The sequence below is a fragment of the Oncorhynchus mykiss genome, chromosome 8, assembly GCF_013265735.2.
Source record: "Oncorhynchus mykiss isolate Arlee chromosome 8, USDA_OmykA_1.1, whole genome shotgun sequence".
NCBI lineage: Eukaryota > Metazoa > Chordata > Actinopteri > Salmoniformes > Salmonidae > Oncorhynchus > Oncorhynchus mykiss.
Window position 1 is genome coordinate 83,386,105 of NC_048572.1, and position 15,478 is coordinate 83,401,582.

At 41.3% G+C, this 15,478-nt stretch overlaps 1 protein-coding gene across 1 annotated transcript; it reads left to right on the forward strand.

The window, feature by feature from the left end:
- Nucleotides 1-4,589: 4,589 nt before the first annotated feature.
- calr3b (calreticulin 3b) lies at nucleotides 4,590-13,488 on the forward strand. The gene is made up of 9 exons (XM_021614062.2): nucleotides 4,590-4,816; nucleotides 5,397-5,498; nucleotides 5,832-6,035; nucleotides 7,977-8,071; nucleotides 8,174-8,383; nucleotides 9,031-9,144; nucleotides 11,122-11,265; nucleotides 11,895-11,987; nucleotides 12,239-13,488. Exons 1-9 carry the CDS (start codon nucleotides 4,729-4,731, stop codon nucleotides 12,434-12,436), a joined length of 1,248 nt encoding a protein of 415 aa, XP_021469737.1. The 5' UTR covers nucleotides 4,590-4,728; the 3' UTR covers nucleotides 12,437-13,488.
- Nucleotides 13,489-15,478: the final 1,990 nt, after the last annotated feature.

Here is a 15,478-nt window from a genome sequence, read left to right on the forward strand (position 1 = left end):
CGCAGGGCCAGACGGATTACCAGGACGTTACCAGGACGTGTACTCCGAGCATGCGCTGACCAACTGGCAAGTGTCTTTACTGACATGTTCAGCCTCTCCCTGAGTCTGTAATACCAGCATGTTTCAAGCAGACCACCATAGTCCCTGTGCCCAAGAACACTAAGGTAACCTGCCTAAATGACTACCGACCCGTAGCACTCACGTCTGTAGCCATTAAATGCGTTGAAAGGCTGGTCATGGCTCACATCAACACCATTATCCCAGAAACCCGAGACCCACTCCAAATTGCATACCACACCAACAAATCCGCAAATTATGCAATCTCTATTGCACACCGCACTGGCCTTTCACACCTGGACAAAAGGAACACCTATGTGAGAATGCTATTCATTGACTGCAGCTCAGCGTTCAACACCATAGTACCCTCAAAGCTCATCACTAAGCTAAGGACCCTGGGACTAAACACATTCCTCTGCATCTGGATCCTGGACTTCCTGATGGGCCTCCCCCTGGTGGTAAGGGTAGGTAACAACACATCCACCACGCTGATCCTCAACCCAGGGGCCCCTCAGGGGTGCATGCTCAGCTCTCTTCTGTACTCCCTGTTCACTCATGACTGCACGGCCAGGCACGACTCCAACACCATCATAGAGTTTGCTGATGACACAACAGTGGTAGGCCTGATCCCCGACAACGATGAGATAACCTATAGGGAGAAGGTCAGAGACCTGACCGTGTGGTGCAAGGACAACAACCTCTCCCTCAACGTGATCAAGACAAATGAGATGATTGTGGACTACAGGAAAAGGAGGAACGAGCACGCCCCCATTCTCATCGACAGGGCTGTAGTTGAGCAGGTTGAGAGCTTCAAGTTCCTTGGTGTCCACATCACCAATAAACTAAAATGGTCCAAGCACACCAAGACAGGCGTGAAGAGGGCACAACAAAACATATTCCCCCTCAGGAGACTGAAAAGATTTGGCATGGGTCCTCAGATCCTCAAAAGGCATTACAGCTGCACCATCGAGAGCATCCTGATGGGTTGCATCACTGCCTGGTATGGCAACTGCTCGGCCTCTGACCGCAAGGCACTACAGAGGGTTGTGCGTACGGCCCGGTACATAACCGGGGCCAAGTTTCCTACCATCCAGGACCTCTATACCAGGCGGTGTCAGAGGAAGGTCCTAAAAATGGTCAACGACTCCAGCCACCCTAGTTATAGACTTTTCTCTCTGCTACCACATGGCAAGCGGTACTGGAGCGCCAAGTCTAGGTCCAAGAGAATCCTAAACAGCTTCTACCCCCAAGCCATAAGACTCCTGAACAGCTAATCAAATGGCTACCCAGACTATTTGCATTGCCCCCCCTCCCCCTTCTTCGCTGCTGCTACTCTGATCAATGGAAACAGGATGCACCTGAGATCAATTTGGAGTCTCATATCACATGGTCTGAAGACTTATGTAAATAAGGTATTTCTGTTTAAAAACTAATTCTGAATTAGCTAAAATGTAAAACAAAAAAAATGTTTTTGCTTTGTCATTATGAGGTATTGTGATGTCATTATGGGGTATTGTGATGTCATTATGAGGTATTGTGCGTAGATTGATGAGGAAGAAAAATAATTGAATCATTTTTAGAATAAGGCTGTAACGTAACAAAATGTGGAGAAAGTCAAGTGGTCTGAGTACTTTCCGAATGCACTACATTTTACATATTGTTGTGGTTCATTTCTTTACTATCAAATGAGGAGAGACAAACTGATCACACAAGTCAGAGTTATACTTAAACTAAATCTTGAATCACTTTTTAATAATAGTGCAGGTCAATACAACGCACACACATAAAGGGAATCGATTGAGGGCTCTATCATAATGTTGGCTGGTCGACGATTCACGGTCAAATGATTCGTTGAGAGCCCCGGGACAAAAGTACAAAGGTCTTTTATGGCCAAGATACACCCCTTTCAACCTACATGACGAACAACAGATCTATAGAATGGGTCACAAGGTTAAGATTTGTATGAAAGATACCTATGACACATTGCAGACAGTATCTGCTGTGTCAACAGTTTTCATTGTATAGACCAGTGTTCGTCCCTCTGACTCCAAACTGGAGCCATCTTTCCCTGGTAGGGTATAGAAAAGCAACATTAATCCATGCTCTGGAATGCTCTTTAGGTTTTATCACCCAAAATACATTGTAATTGTTCTGTTAGTGTTATCTCCCATCCTCAGTAGAACACACACACACACAATAGTTAAGAATACTCTATTCTGTCGAATAAAACAACCATTTGATAAAAGTACTTTTACATAATCTTGCAATTTTTCCTCTCACAATATACATTTGACATTTTATTACTGAACAAAAATATAAATGCAACATGTAACAATTTCAATGATATTACTGAGGATATCAGTCAATTTAAATGTATAAATTAAGACCTACTCTGTGGATTTCACATGACTGGGCAGGGGCTTAGTCGTGGATAGCCACTGGGAAGCCAGAGCCAGCCAATCAAAATGTGTTTTTCCCTACAAAAGAGCTTTATTACAGACAGGAATTCTCCTCAGTTTCATCAGCTGTCCGGGTGGCTGGTCTCAGACGATCCCGCAGGTGAAGAAGCTGGATGTGGAGGTCCTGGGATGGCATGGTTACATGTGGTCTGCGGTTGTGAGGCCAGTTGGACATACTGCCAAATTTTCTAAAACAACATTGGAGGTGGCTTATGGTAGAGAAATGAACATTCAATTCCCTGGCTACAGTTCTGGTGAGGAACAACACTTTACATGTTGCCTTTATATTTTTGTTTAGTATACAGTCCCAGTCAAAAGTTTGGACACACCTACTCATTCAAGGGTTTTTCTTTATTTTTACTATTTTCTACATTGTAGAATAATAGTGAAGGCATCAACACTATGAAATAACACATGGAATCATGTAGTAACTAAAAAAGTGTTTAATAAACAAATCAAAATATATTTTACATTTGAGTTTCTTCAAAGTAGCCACACTTTGCCTTGATGACGGCTTTGCACACGCTTGTTATTCTCTCAACCAGCCTCATGAGGTAGTCACCTGGAATGCATTTCACCTAATAGGTGTGCCTTGTTAATTTGTGGAATTTGTTTATTTATTAATGTGTTTGAGCCAACCGCTGTGTCTTTGTGAGACGCAGAGTAGGTGGAAGGATGATCTCCGCTTGTGTGGTTCCCACCGTGAAGCATGGAGGATGAGGTATGATGGTGTGGGGGTGCTTTGCTGGTGACACTGTAATTTATTTAGAATTCAAGGCACACTTAACAGGCATGGCTACCACAGCATTCTGCAGCAATATGCCATCCCATCAGGTTTGCGCTTAGTGGGACTTAGTGAAGCTAGTTGAGAGAATGCCAAGAGTCTTCCTTTTTTGTGGCGGTCCTCATGAGAGCCAGTTTCATCACAGTGCTTGATAGTTTTTGCGACTGCACTTGAAGAAACTTTCAAAGTTCTTGACATTTTTTTGAGTTGACTGCCCTTCATGTCCTAAAGTAATGACGGACTGTCATTTCTGTTTACTTATTTGAGCTGTTCTTGACATAATATGGACTTGGCTTTTTACCAAATAGGACTATCTTCTGTATACCACCCCTACCTGGTCACAACACAACCGATTGGCTCAAACGCATTAAGAAGGAAAGAAATTCCACAAATAAACTTTTAGCAAGGCACACCTGTTAATTGAAATGCATTCCAGGTTACTACCTCATGAGGCTGGTTGAGAGAATGCCAAGCGTGTGCAAAGCTGTCAAGGCAAACATGGGCTACTTTGAAGAATCTCAAATATAAAATATATTTGGATTTGTTTAACACTTTTTTGGTTACTACATGATTCCATATGTGCTATTTCACAGTGTTGATGTCTTCACTGTTAAACTACAATGTACAAATAAAAAAAACACCTGGAATGATCAGTTGTGTCCAAACTTTTGACTGGTAATGTACATACATATGTAACAGTATAACTTTAGACCGTCCCCTCGCCCATACCCGGGCTCGAACCAGGGACCCTCTGCACACACCAACAACAGTCACCCACGAAGCATCGCTACCCATCGCTCCACAAAAGCCGCGGATCTTGCAGCGCAAGGGGAACCATTACTTCAAGGTCTCAGAACAAGTGACGTCCACGATTGAAACACTATTTAGCACGCACCACCGCTGACTTCTAGCCGTTTCACATCCGTTACACATACATACATACATACATACATACATACATACAGTACCAGTCAAAAGTTTGGATACACCTACTCATTTAAGTATTTTCTTTATTTTTTAGTATTTTCTACATTGTAGAATAAGGCTCAATCTGACCATGAATCTGATTTTAAAAGTTAGGCAATGTTGTATTTGAGCTAACACTAACCCTTTTCCTAAGCTGCTGCATAAATTATCCTAACCTGCTATGAAAAGTCAATTTTGACATAAACTCTGTACTATCAATTCAAAACAATTTACCACTGGATCAGCGGAATTTAGTTCACCGGAAGAGGAATGACCGAGCGTGTGTTTCGTGGTCTCATCTGATTGGTTAAGGATGATAGCGTTTGAACCAATGAGAGGCAGACATCTGTTCACTCGAGCAACTCCGAAATTGCTTTCCCTTCCTTGTCATTCAATGAAATCACAAGACATTACCTGGAAGAGTCTCTTTTGAGGACAACGTTTAAGCTTTAGGCGGTCAAAATGCAGGTCTTGGGATCATTCGCGATAATTCTGTCCATATTTTCTGTTCATTCTACCGTTTATTTCCAAGAACAATTCCTTGATGGAGGTAAGTTCGTGTTATTTCTGACGTTCCACCCTCGTCTAGAAACGTTAGCTAGCTAGCTAGCCCACTTACTCAGGCCATGCACGAGTTTCAAAGATGGACCTGGAAATGTGTTGTCACACTGCCTTCTCTTCAATTTAACTGTATGCTGCATATTTTGTTGCACATGCATTACTTACATGTTAATGCTAGCTATAGTGCTACATATTGAAAGAATTTGCTTTGACAATGTAACATTTGCAGACTTAGTTAGGTAACTACATTCACGTTAGTTAGGCTACACTGGTCTATTCAGACAGAATCATGAGTTCCATTTGTAACATTTTGACTCACCATACCTAATCATCAAGCCATTTGTTTTTGTGTATGTCATCAGAGAAGTGGCTAGTGACACCTTTTAAAAAAATAAAAAATAAACTGAAATGAAGGTTTTTGCCCTTATCAGATGGTGTCCAGACTGTAAAATTACTGTGTTTGAGATGGAGAAGGCCTTGCCATATTTTACACTGTAAGGCGATATCAGTGACTGGTCTTTAATTTTTGATGATTCTGACTGTTCATTGGTTGGTGTATCTTTCTGTAGATGCCTGGAAGACTCGCTGGCTGGACTCTAAGCACAAGGCAGACTACGGAGAGTGGAAACTGACAGCTGGTAACTTCTATGGAGATGCTGAGAAGGACAAAGGTTAGTTCATTATTGCCTCCTGGGTCCATGACCTTACTGGGTCAGTTTCTTTATTGTCTCCTGGGTCAGTGCTGCCTACCAGGGGTTTGGGGTCATTTCAGGAAGTGAACTGAAATTCCTACACTAGCTTTTTGGTTTACTTCCTGAATTGATGGAATTTACCACAATTCTGCAGCCTGCTGTTTGGCTGGGGTCTTGAACATGTTCTGTTATTAACTAAGATACTGATAATGGCTGTTGGTGATTTGTGACTATTGTGTTGTCAGCCATAATGACTGTTATACAGCGAGTATTCATCAGTGTTACCATGCAACACTCTGGCTGTGTCCCCAGGTCTACAGACGAGCCAGGACGCCCGTTTCTATGCCGCATCGGCCCGCTTCGAACCCTTCAGCAACGAGGGGAAGACTCTGGTGATTCAGTTCACTGTGAAACACGAGCAGAAAATTGACTGTGGTGGCGGTTATGTCAAGGTGTTCCCCTCCACCCTTGACCAGGCTGAGATGCACGGAGACTCCCAGTACTACATCATGTTCGGTAGGTACCTCTGTCTGGTCTTATGGGCAGTGCACTGGCGTGTATTCATTAGGGCACATCATAGAAAATTGTAGCCAAACATTTTGCAACATAAACAAGAGTTCCTTTTTAATATATTATACAAATTCAGGTAGGTCCCTCCCTGTTTTTGTTCCATTTGCTTCCATTTGGTTAGTGAATACACACAGGAGTTTTTCCTACCAGGGAAAACTCTGGGTCCTTTTTGGAGCCTATGAGTAGGTTTATTTCCTAGTCTAATAACATGGGCAGGAACATCAGGACTGGTGTGTGTGTGACGATGACTCAATTATGTTGGACAGCTTTGTGGTGATTGGATGGAAGGTCTCTACTAGAGGTCGACCTATTATGATTTTTCAACGCCGATACCAATTTATTGGAGGACCAAAAAAAGCCAAAGCTGATTTTATTATTTATTTTAAATATATTCAAACACAAGCTTAGCCTTTTGTTAACAACACTGTCATCTCAGATTTTCAAAATATGCCTTTCAACCAAAGCTACACAAGCATTTGTGTAAGAGTATAGATAGCCTAGCATAGCATTAAGCCTAGCATTCAGCAGGCAACATTTTCACAAAAACAAGAAAAGCATTCAAATAAAATCATTTACCTTTGAAGAACTTCAGATGATTTCAACGACGAGACTCTGTTAGATAGCAAATGTTCATTTTTTTCCAAAAATATTATTTTTGTTGGCGAAATAGCTTCGTTTTGTTCATCACGTTTGGCTAAGAAAAAGACCAGAAAATTCAGTCACTACAACGCCAAACTTTTTTCCAAATTAGCTCCATAATATCGACAGAAACATGGCAAACGTAGTTTAGAATCAATCCTCAAGGTGTTTTTCACATATCTATTTGATAATATATTAGTCGTGACAGTTGGTTTCTCATCAGAAGCAAACGGAGAAATACTGCAGCTGGAGATTACGCAATAATTGCAACGGAGGACACCAAGCGACCACCTGGTAGATGTAGTCTCTTATGGTCAATCTTCCAATGATATGCCTACAAATACGTCAATGCTGTCAACACCTTAGGGAAGCGACAGAAAGCCTAAGCTCATTCGTGGCCCATTCACAGCCATATAAGGTTTCAAAAAATGCGGCACTTCCTGATTGAATTTTTATCTGGGTTTCGCCTGTAACTGTAGTTTTGGAAACGTCAGTGTTTTCTTTCCAAAGCTGTCAATTATATGCATAGTTGAGCATCTTTTCGTGACAAAATATCTTGTTTAAAACGGGAACGTTTTTCATCCAAAAATTAAAATAGCACCCCCTATATCCAAGAAGTTAACAAGTTTTAGGTTGTAGCTATTATAGGAATTATGACACGTCGACTTTCTCTCTATACCATTTGTATTTCATATACCTTTGACTATTGGATGTTCTAATAGGCACTTTAGTATTGCCAGCCTAATCTCAGGAGTTGATCGGCTTGAAGTCATAAACAGCGCTGTGCTTCAAATATTGCTATGAGCTGCTTGCAAACGCAGTAAAGTTTGAATGAATACATGCTTACTAGCCTAGACTTAATTATAATATAATAAACACAAGTACGAGCCTTTGGTCATTAATATGGTCAAATCCGTAAACTATCATTTCGAAAACAAAACGTTTATTCTTTCAGTGAAATGCGTAATTGATCTGTATTTTATCTAACGGGTGGCAACCCTCAGTCTAAATATTGCTGTTACATTGCACAACTTTCAATGTTATGTCGTAATTCTGGAAAATTAGTTCGCAGCGAGCCAGGTGGCCCAAACTGTTGCATATACCCTGACTCTGCGCGCAATGAACGCAAGAGAAGTAACACAATTTCCCTAATTAATATTGCCTGCTAACATGAATTAAATTCAACTAAATATGCAATTAGCACCTCTAGTGCTAATTTGATCATACTCTGTCCTGCGACCTGTACAGGCCCTGACATCTGTGGCTACAGCACCAAGAAGGTCCACGTTATCTTCAACTACAAGGGCAAGAATCACCTCATCAAGAAGGAAGTCAAGTGCAAGGTAAGGTGCTCTGGTTTTGAGTTCTGTCCTCTGATTACCGTCTCACCCTCTCACACACACACACCTACTTTAACCTAAGCGATCTCTCTTCCCCCTCTTCAGGATGATGAGCTGACCCACCTGTACACGCTGATCCTGAACCCAAACCAGACCTACGAGGTGAAGATCGATAATGAGAAGGTTGAGTCAGGCACTCTGGAGGAGGACTGGGACTTCCTGCCGGCTAAGACCATCAAGGACCCCGAGGCCAAGAAGCCCGAGGACTGGGACGACCGCCCCAAGATGGACGATGCTGAAGACACCAAGCCAGAGGTACAACCACTGTCTTTAAACACCACGTGGCACCAAACCTATTCAAATCAAACTTTTATTTAAACTGCATTTAGATCATATGAAGACACTTTACTGTAAAATACACCCAGTAAAAGAAAGTAGAGGACAGATGCCTCATTATTACTATAGTCAGTGCAGGAGCTGAGTGTATTTTATTTAACTAGGCAAGTCAGTTAAGAACAAATTCTTATTTACAATGACGGCCTATTCCCCCTGGCCAAACCCGGATGACGCTGGGCCAATTGTGCACCGCCCTACGGCCGGTTGTGATACAGCCTGGAATCTAACCAGGGTCTGTAGCACTGAGATGCAGTGCTTTAGACCACTGCGCCACTCGGGAGGGGCTAGTAGCAACACCTCCTCAGATGTTTCACTGTTTGAGTTCCTGTTCTTCTGATAGACTATTAAACTCAAAAGTATTGTGGAGCTCCTGCTCTTAAATATAAACAGGACCAGAGTACCTACACCTATTTTCGTCCAAGTCATATATTATTATTGGTTTTACCATGATAATAGTGAGGTTGACCTCGACGTGCCTTAGCAGGAAGTGATTTTTATATTGTGAGCTGTGTGTCCATGATTGGTCCAGTAAGCTATACTGTAGTAGTTAATGACTGTTGTTCCAGGACTGGGATGTGGCTGAGAACATCCCTGACCCTGATGCCAAGAAGCCTGACGACTGGGACGTGGACATGGATGGAGAGTGGGAGCCGCCTGTGATCACCAACCCAGAGTACAAGGTTTGTGTTAAACTAGGCTGGGGCTGTGATCAGTGATCACACTATACCAGTGTTCCTCAACTCCAGTCTACAAGCCCAGAACAAGTGTACCTAATTCAACTAATCAAAGGCTTCCTATAAGTATTTTGACTCAGATTTGTTAGTGTGGTTCTGGGACAAAAATGTGCAATGGATGGTACTCGAGGACATTAGTTGAGAAACACTATCAGCTTATCAAACTGAACCAAGAGGAGTGTTTTCAGCTAATTTGTCAATGAGATGTGCTTAGCCAGAGTGGTATTCAAGACCGCAACGTTGTAGAAACATGTTATTCTTGAAAGGGAAGTTCTAGCAACATTTTTTTGCAACAGCTTTTTGTTGCCATTCAGTTTTTGTGAAGTGGAATGGAGGAAGTTGTTTCCTGAAATAATGCCACACAATTTGGACCGTTTGTTGCAAAACTGGTTAGGACTTAACCTTTGTGCAACTGGCACAAGTTGAGGAAGACTCTATAGACATTATCACACTGCATTGTTCTTAGCCCCAGGGCTAGATGCGTTGTTCTTAGCCCCAGGGCTAGATGCGTTGTTCTTAGCCCCAGGGCTAGATGCGTTGTTCTTAGCCCCAGGGCTAGATGCGTTGTTCTTAGCCCCAGGGCTAGATGCGTTGTTCTTAGCCCCAGGGCTAGATGCGTTGTTCTTAGCCCCAGGGCTAGATGCGTTGTTCTTAGCCCCAGGGCTAGATGCGTTGTTCTTAGCCCCAGGGCTAGATGCGTTGTTCTTAGCCCCAGGGCTAGATGCGTTGTTCTTAGCCCCAGGGCTAGATGCGTTGTTCTTAGCCACAGGGCTAGATGCGTTGTTCTTAGCCCCAGGGCTAGATGCGTTGTTCTTAGCCCCAGGGCTAGCTTAGCCTGTGTTCACATGAGCATTTTTTTACACTGGGGTAAGTATTCACATGTATTCCAAAGCCCTGGGATAACGGACAAGCATTTTAGTCATTTGGTAGATACACTTAACCCTAATTGCGCCTGTAAGTTGCTCTGGATAAGTGCCTTGCTCAAGGGCACATCAACATATTTTTCACCTAGTTGGCTCGGGGATTTGAACCAGCAACCTTTTTAGTTACTGGCACAAAGCTCTTAACCGCTAGACTACATTTTGTCTCTGACATGCGACCAACTTAGTAATGCCATTTCCTCTTGCATCTTTTAATTTTTTATTTAATTTTACCTTTATTTAACCAGGTAGGCTAGTTGAGAACAGGTTCTCATTTACAACTGCGACCTGGCCAAGATAAAGCATAGCAGTGTGAACAGACAACAGAGTTACACATGGAGTAAACAATTAACAAGTCAATAACACAGTAGAGAAAAAAGAGTCTATATACATGGACCAGCATTTGATTTCCAACAGTGATGGTTTTTGCTGTCTGACCTCGGAAACTGTTTTACTTTTGATATGCGATCTCGCCCCTGTGCAGAGATGAATCAAATCAAACTTTATTTGTCACATGCGCCGAATACATAAAAGCTATGAAAAGTGTTTGCTGCCCTTATAGCAGTTGCTTTAGTTGGGTAAGTACGAAGACATTAGCCAACCTGCATGGCAAACATTTTTGATTTTGCACGTATTACAGTATTTTGCTCAGATTGAAGGATGAAATGGTATGATTTTACTGATCAAATTAACATGCATATGTAAATTAAGTTTCAGTGCAGCTTTTGTGATTGGACAGTGAGCATGCTAGGCGTTGTTCTTGACCCTGGCTCACACTGGCTATATTGGCACAGTGTTTCTGGGGCTAACTCCGAAAAGTCGGCGCTAACCGTGCTCCGGAGCAGGGCCAACTAGCCCACTTCTAAAATGTGCAAGAGTGAACATTCGCTTAGCCCCGGGCTAAATATCTTCCTTAACCCTGGGTTAAGGTGCAGGAAGAATGTGCCTACTGCTTTTAAAAACAATGGCTAAGACTAAAGCAACAACCATGCGTTGTCTGCAGGGAGAGTGGAAGCCCAAGCAGATTGACAACCCTAACTACAAAGGAGCCTGGGTCCATCCTGAGATCGATAACCCAGAGTACGCCGCTGACTCTAACATCTACAAGTTTGATGACATCAGTGTCCTGGGCCTGGATCTGTGGCAGGTGAGACTGGACACCACAGAATTTGAAATATAACATAATACATTATACATAGATGCTACATTATTTAATAAAATGTATGCATTTTAATGGTGGATACCTGTGAGAAACTCCTATTTTTACCCTCAAGTTTTACCTAACCATGTGACCTTGCCAAGAAACTCCTGAGGGGTTTACTACTAAGAGTCTTCGAAGCTAGCCGACTTCAGTTCGCTTACTACAAAGCAGGGGTCAATGAGCTGGCCAGCTAACGTGCCTAAATATATAATAAAAAAAATATGAGCTTGAAATGGGAACGATCTAGCGGACTCGACAGTCAAAAACACACATCGAAGTTTAGCTTTTATTAATGACCCTGAAGATTGGTTCTGGTTGTTTATCAATGTTAGCTGGCGAACCCTCGTTGAAGCTGCTTTGTAGTAAGCTAAGCTAACTGAAGCTGGTTGGTTTTAGAAGACTCTGAGTAGATCTTGCTTCCTTTATACTTTACCCCCTATGGACTTATGACTATCTATAGTAATGCTAATTGTAGATAGTAGGGCCTTTTCCTGGTCATGTGAGAAATAAATAGCTTTTTTAAATTTTTTATTATCAATGTAGTTAAGACACCAACATCATGAGTTTCTTTTCAGGTGAAATCTGGCACAATCTTTGACAACTTCCTGGTCTCAGATGATGTGAAGGAAGCAGAGGAGTTTGGAGCTGAGACATGGGGTGTTACTAAGGTATGTGATAACTATACTGTGTTGAACTGGCTGGTCCTCTATTCTTCTATGAGTGTGCTTTGTACATTCCCAATATTAACACACCATGTTTCAATTCATCAACCAATCAACTCCTTGGTTATTTGAATCGGGTGTCCTAGTGCTGGGCTTGAGCAGAAATGTTGAACATGCCACCTACCACAATAAGGCTTCCAGTTCACTGTCAATACATGTCCATCTACTGTTACCACCCCTCTTTACACATGTCACAGGAGCCAGAGAAGAAAATGAAACAGGAGGAAGATGACAAGAAACGTAAAGAGGAAGATGAGAAAAACAAAGAACAAGCCACTGAGGCAGAAGAGGAAGGTGAGGACGAGGAAGGTGAGGACGAAGAGGAGGAGGAGGAGGAGGAGACTCCAGAGGAAGGAACTGAGGAAGAAGAGGTTCCAGAGAAAGATGAGCTATAGGCTGGCTTGGACACGAGTGTCTGTGAATCCCAATTCAACCCCTAGCCACTACATCCTAGTCTCTGGTGTAGATCTGAGAGATTCAAGAAGGATGTCCACAATTTGACTACAATTCCAACAGAGGGCAAGATTGATCTGCCAATTATGCAATCCTCTGAGATCTACACAAGTACCTATGAGCTAGGGGTTGATTTGTGATTTAGGGTGTGTGTCCCGCTCTGGCTCTACTAACCAGGGAGTTAACATGGCTGCTATGCATCCATCCCCTGAGAAGCCAATGGGTCCATTGAGAGTTAAAAGCTTTACTGAAGTGTATCCCAAATGACACCCTACCTCTGATATAGTGCAGTTTTGACCAGGACCCCTGGGTAAAAGTATTGCTATATATAATATATTATAGGTGATCGGGTGCCATTTGGGATACAGATTGGGTGGTATTGGACTTAGTGATTCACACGTCAGCTTGTATGTTTTATAGTTGATTTTTGTTTCCCTTATCCAGATATGACATTCATAGGTCCTCCCAATCCAGTACGTCATGCTTAATTGTGTAGTGTGTTCAGTGTCTTTATATCCAACAGCAGTTAATTTACTTTTGTACCATGTAACATATTTCCATTGGCTCTGCCATTTTCTTTTCCGACTCAACTTAACACACCAAGATGTTCTCTGCTCTGACGTGATTCACAAAGTCACTGGTTGTCATCGTTTGGAAATAAATTGGTTCTTGTACCACTGAATGTTTTGTAAAGTGCAACATGTTTCTCAACGTGCCTTCTCATCCGACCTGGCACTTTGTCATTCACATCAGCTCATTGTTATTCTACTGTGTTCTCATTACATCAATTTGTTTCGCGCTGAATTTTCCTCACTTGTTTGTTTGTCTTTACTGTTTGTTTCCATACGTGTTCAATGAGATTACATGCTTGGCCAATTAAAACAGTTGTTGGGTTCTCTGCGTTTTGATGAATATTGTGACAGATTAGTCATTTATAAATTGTCCCTCCTGTTCAATGCTGTGACTGTCAAATACAGTTGGTTTCTGCTTTGAATTTTAAAATTCCTTTTTTTTTTTCCCCCTTGAAAGTATCGTGATTGTTTGATCGTTGAATGGCGTTACATCCTAACAATGCCAAGGGTCTGTTGGACACCAAACATATAATTGCTGTCATGTCAACCCCATGTTGTACAGCAATGTCACCTAGGAATGCGCACTTTTCTTATAACAATGTTATTAATACCAAAGTTCTATTTAAAATAATTTAACTGAGGTCTTATTATTGACCCCTACATATTATACTGAAAATAGTGTTTGATATTAGACGGTAGGAAAAATAATCTGAGAAAGGTCTTACTCATGATCAACCAATTGGATTAATTAAAAATAATGAAACAATTTTGCAACGTGGGTGGAAACAATAACACTGGCGGTTTATTGCTTTGGTGCAAGTTTTACATGTAAATTTTCACAACTTAGTACAAAACTCTAAACTGATCAAACGGCAGTTTCAAAACTAAAGAACATTTTCAATTGACTTAAGTACAAACACAGTCACTTTTTCACATCGCAATACATGTTCATATAAAGTAATTGCCTTTCGCAATGCAACGCTCACATTCCTTTTGATAGGATTCTCTTTTGTTAATATGGATTTGACTATTAATCCGACTGCTCCTAATCGATCATTTAAACATTTGGTAAACCTATACATTTACATATCTGGTTTGTCTCCTACAGATTTTGAGAACTACATAATGAAAATGTATGTGAAGTAGAAACAGAAAGTATATATATATATATATACTTGAATCTACTATGATGACTTATGATTGTACTTCACAATATGTTTAAAAAAAAATCTGATATTGACAATATTAGAGATGTGCTTTATGTAACAAATCAATGTTTATTGGTCGCGTACACAGATAGTGTTTGTAGCTCTTACAGTGCAGTAATACAATACCAGTACACAAAGTCAAAAACAAATAAATGCATCCCCTATACAGTAAACATGTATCCAAAGAAAACGAAGTTGCTAAAACTGCATTGGCTAATACAGAACTGTAATACCGTAATATATTTACTTAGCAGACGCTTTTATTGAAAGTGAAAATAGTCCACACATTTTGGTATTAATCGAACCCACAACTCTGGTGCTGTAAAGTAAACTGAGCTTTTGTTCATAAAAAAATAAAACAAATTGGATCTAAAACATTGTTGAAAAAAAGTACAGAATGTTCAGACGCCATCCTAATCCCTTCTCTTAACTGTAAACCATTAGCAACCTAGCCAACCTCCATTATGATACAATAAATAAAATAAAATAACAAATGAAATAAAACATAAAAACATATGACCATACATATGTATGTGTCACATATACACATGGCATATACTTGGGTACCACCTTGACATCTTTGATCTGCTTGCCTCAATAAGTGAATGCTAGAACATTGGTAGCCAGTGTTAGCTATTTGTATCTAGTCTCCTAATAATTGCATAACGGTGCAAGTTAGACATGTTAACGTTTGTTTGCATGTGAGCATGAATTTTTGTTGTTGTCAATCCTGTCAATGTTGAGGGATCACACGTGCCTCAGCACACATAGAAGGTTACTTTGCCTGTTTGCAAATGTGTGCTAAAAGTGGGTCTGTTTCATAGTATTTCTGATTTTTTTTGTCATTTATTTTATTACAGAAAACCACGGAACCACCACTGCAATATAGGCCTACACTCAGATAAAAAGGTGCTATCTACCACCTAAAAGGATTGTTCCACTGTCTCCATAGGAGAATCCGTTCTGGTCCCAGGTAGAACTCTTTCGGGCTCCATTCCACAGAGGGTTTTTCATGGAACCAAAAAGACTTCTACCTGGAACCAAAAAGGGTTGTCCTTTCGTGACAGGCAAAGAACCCTTTTGGAACCCCTTTCTCAAACATCTGCCTGGTAGCACCACCAACTTTGAATGTTTTCGTCAACCTCTGCTCAGACTTAAATAGCAGTGTTCCAAGAACCTCCACCAGGGGTGACTGTGGTATCCT

Bases quoted from the DNA above. Each gene is read 5' to 3' on its own strand.
- calr3b (XM_021614062.2), top strand. From the start codon at position 4,729: ATGCAGGTCTTGGGATCATTCGCGATAATTCTGTCCATATTTTCTGTT. The intron at 6,036-7,976 runs GTAGGTACCTCT...CGACCTGTACAG, and splicing joins CCAGTACTACATCATGTTCG to GCCCTGACATCTGTGGCTAC. The intron at 8,072-8,173 runs GTAAGGTGCTCT...CCCCCTCTTCAG, and splicing joins AGAAGGAAGTCAAGTGCAAG to GATGATGAGCTGACCCACCT.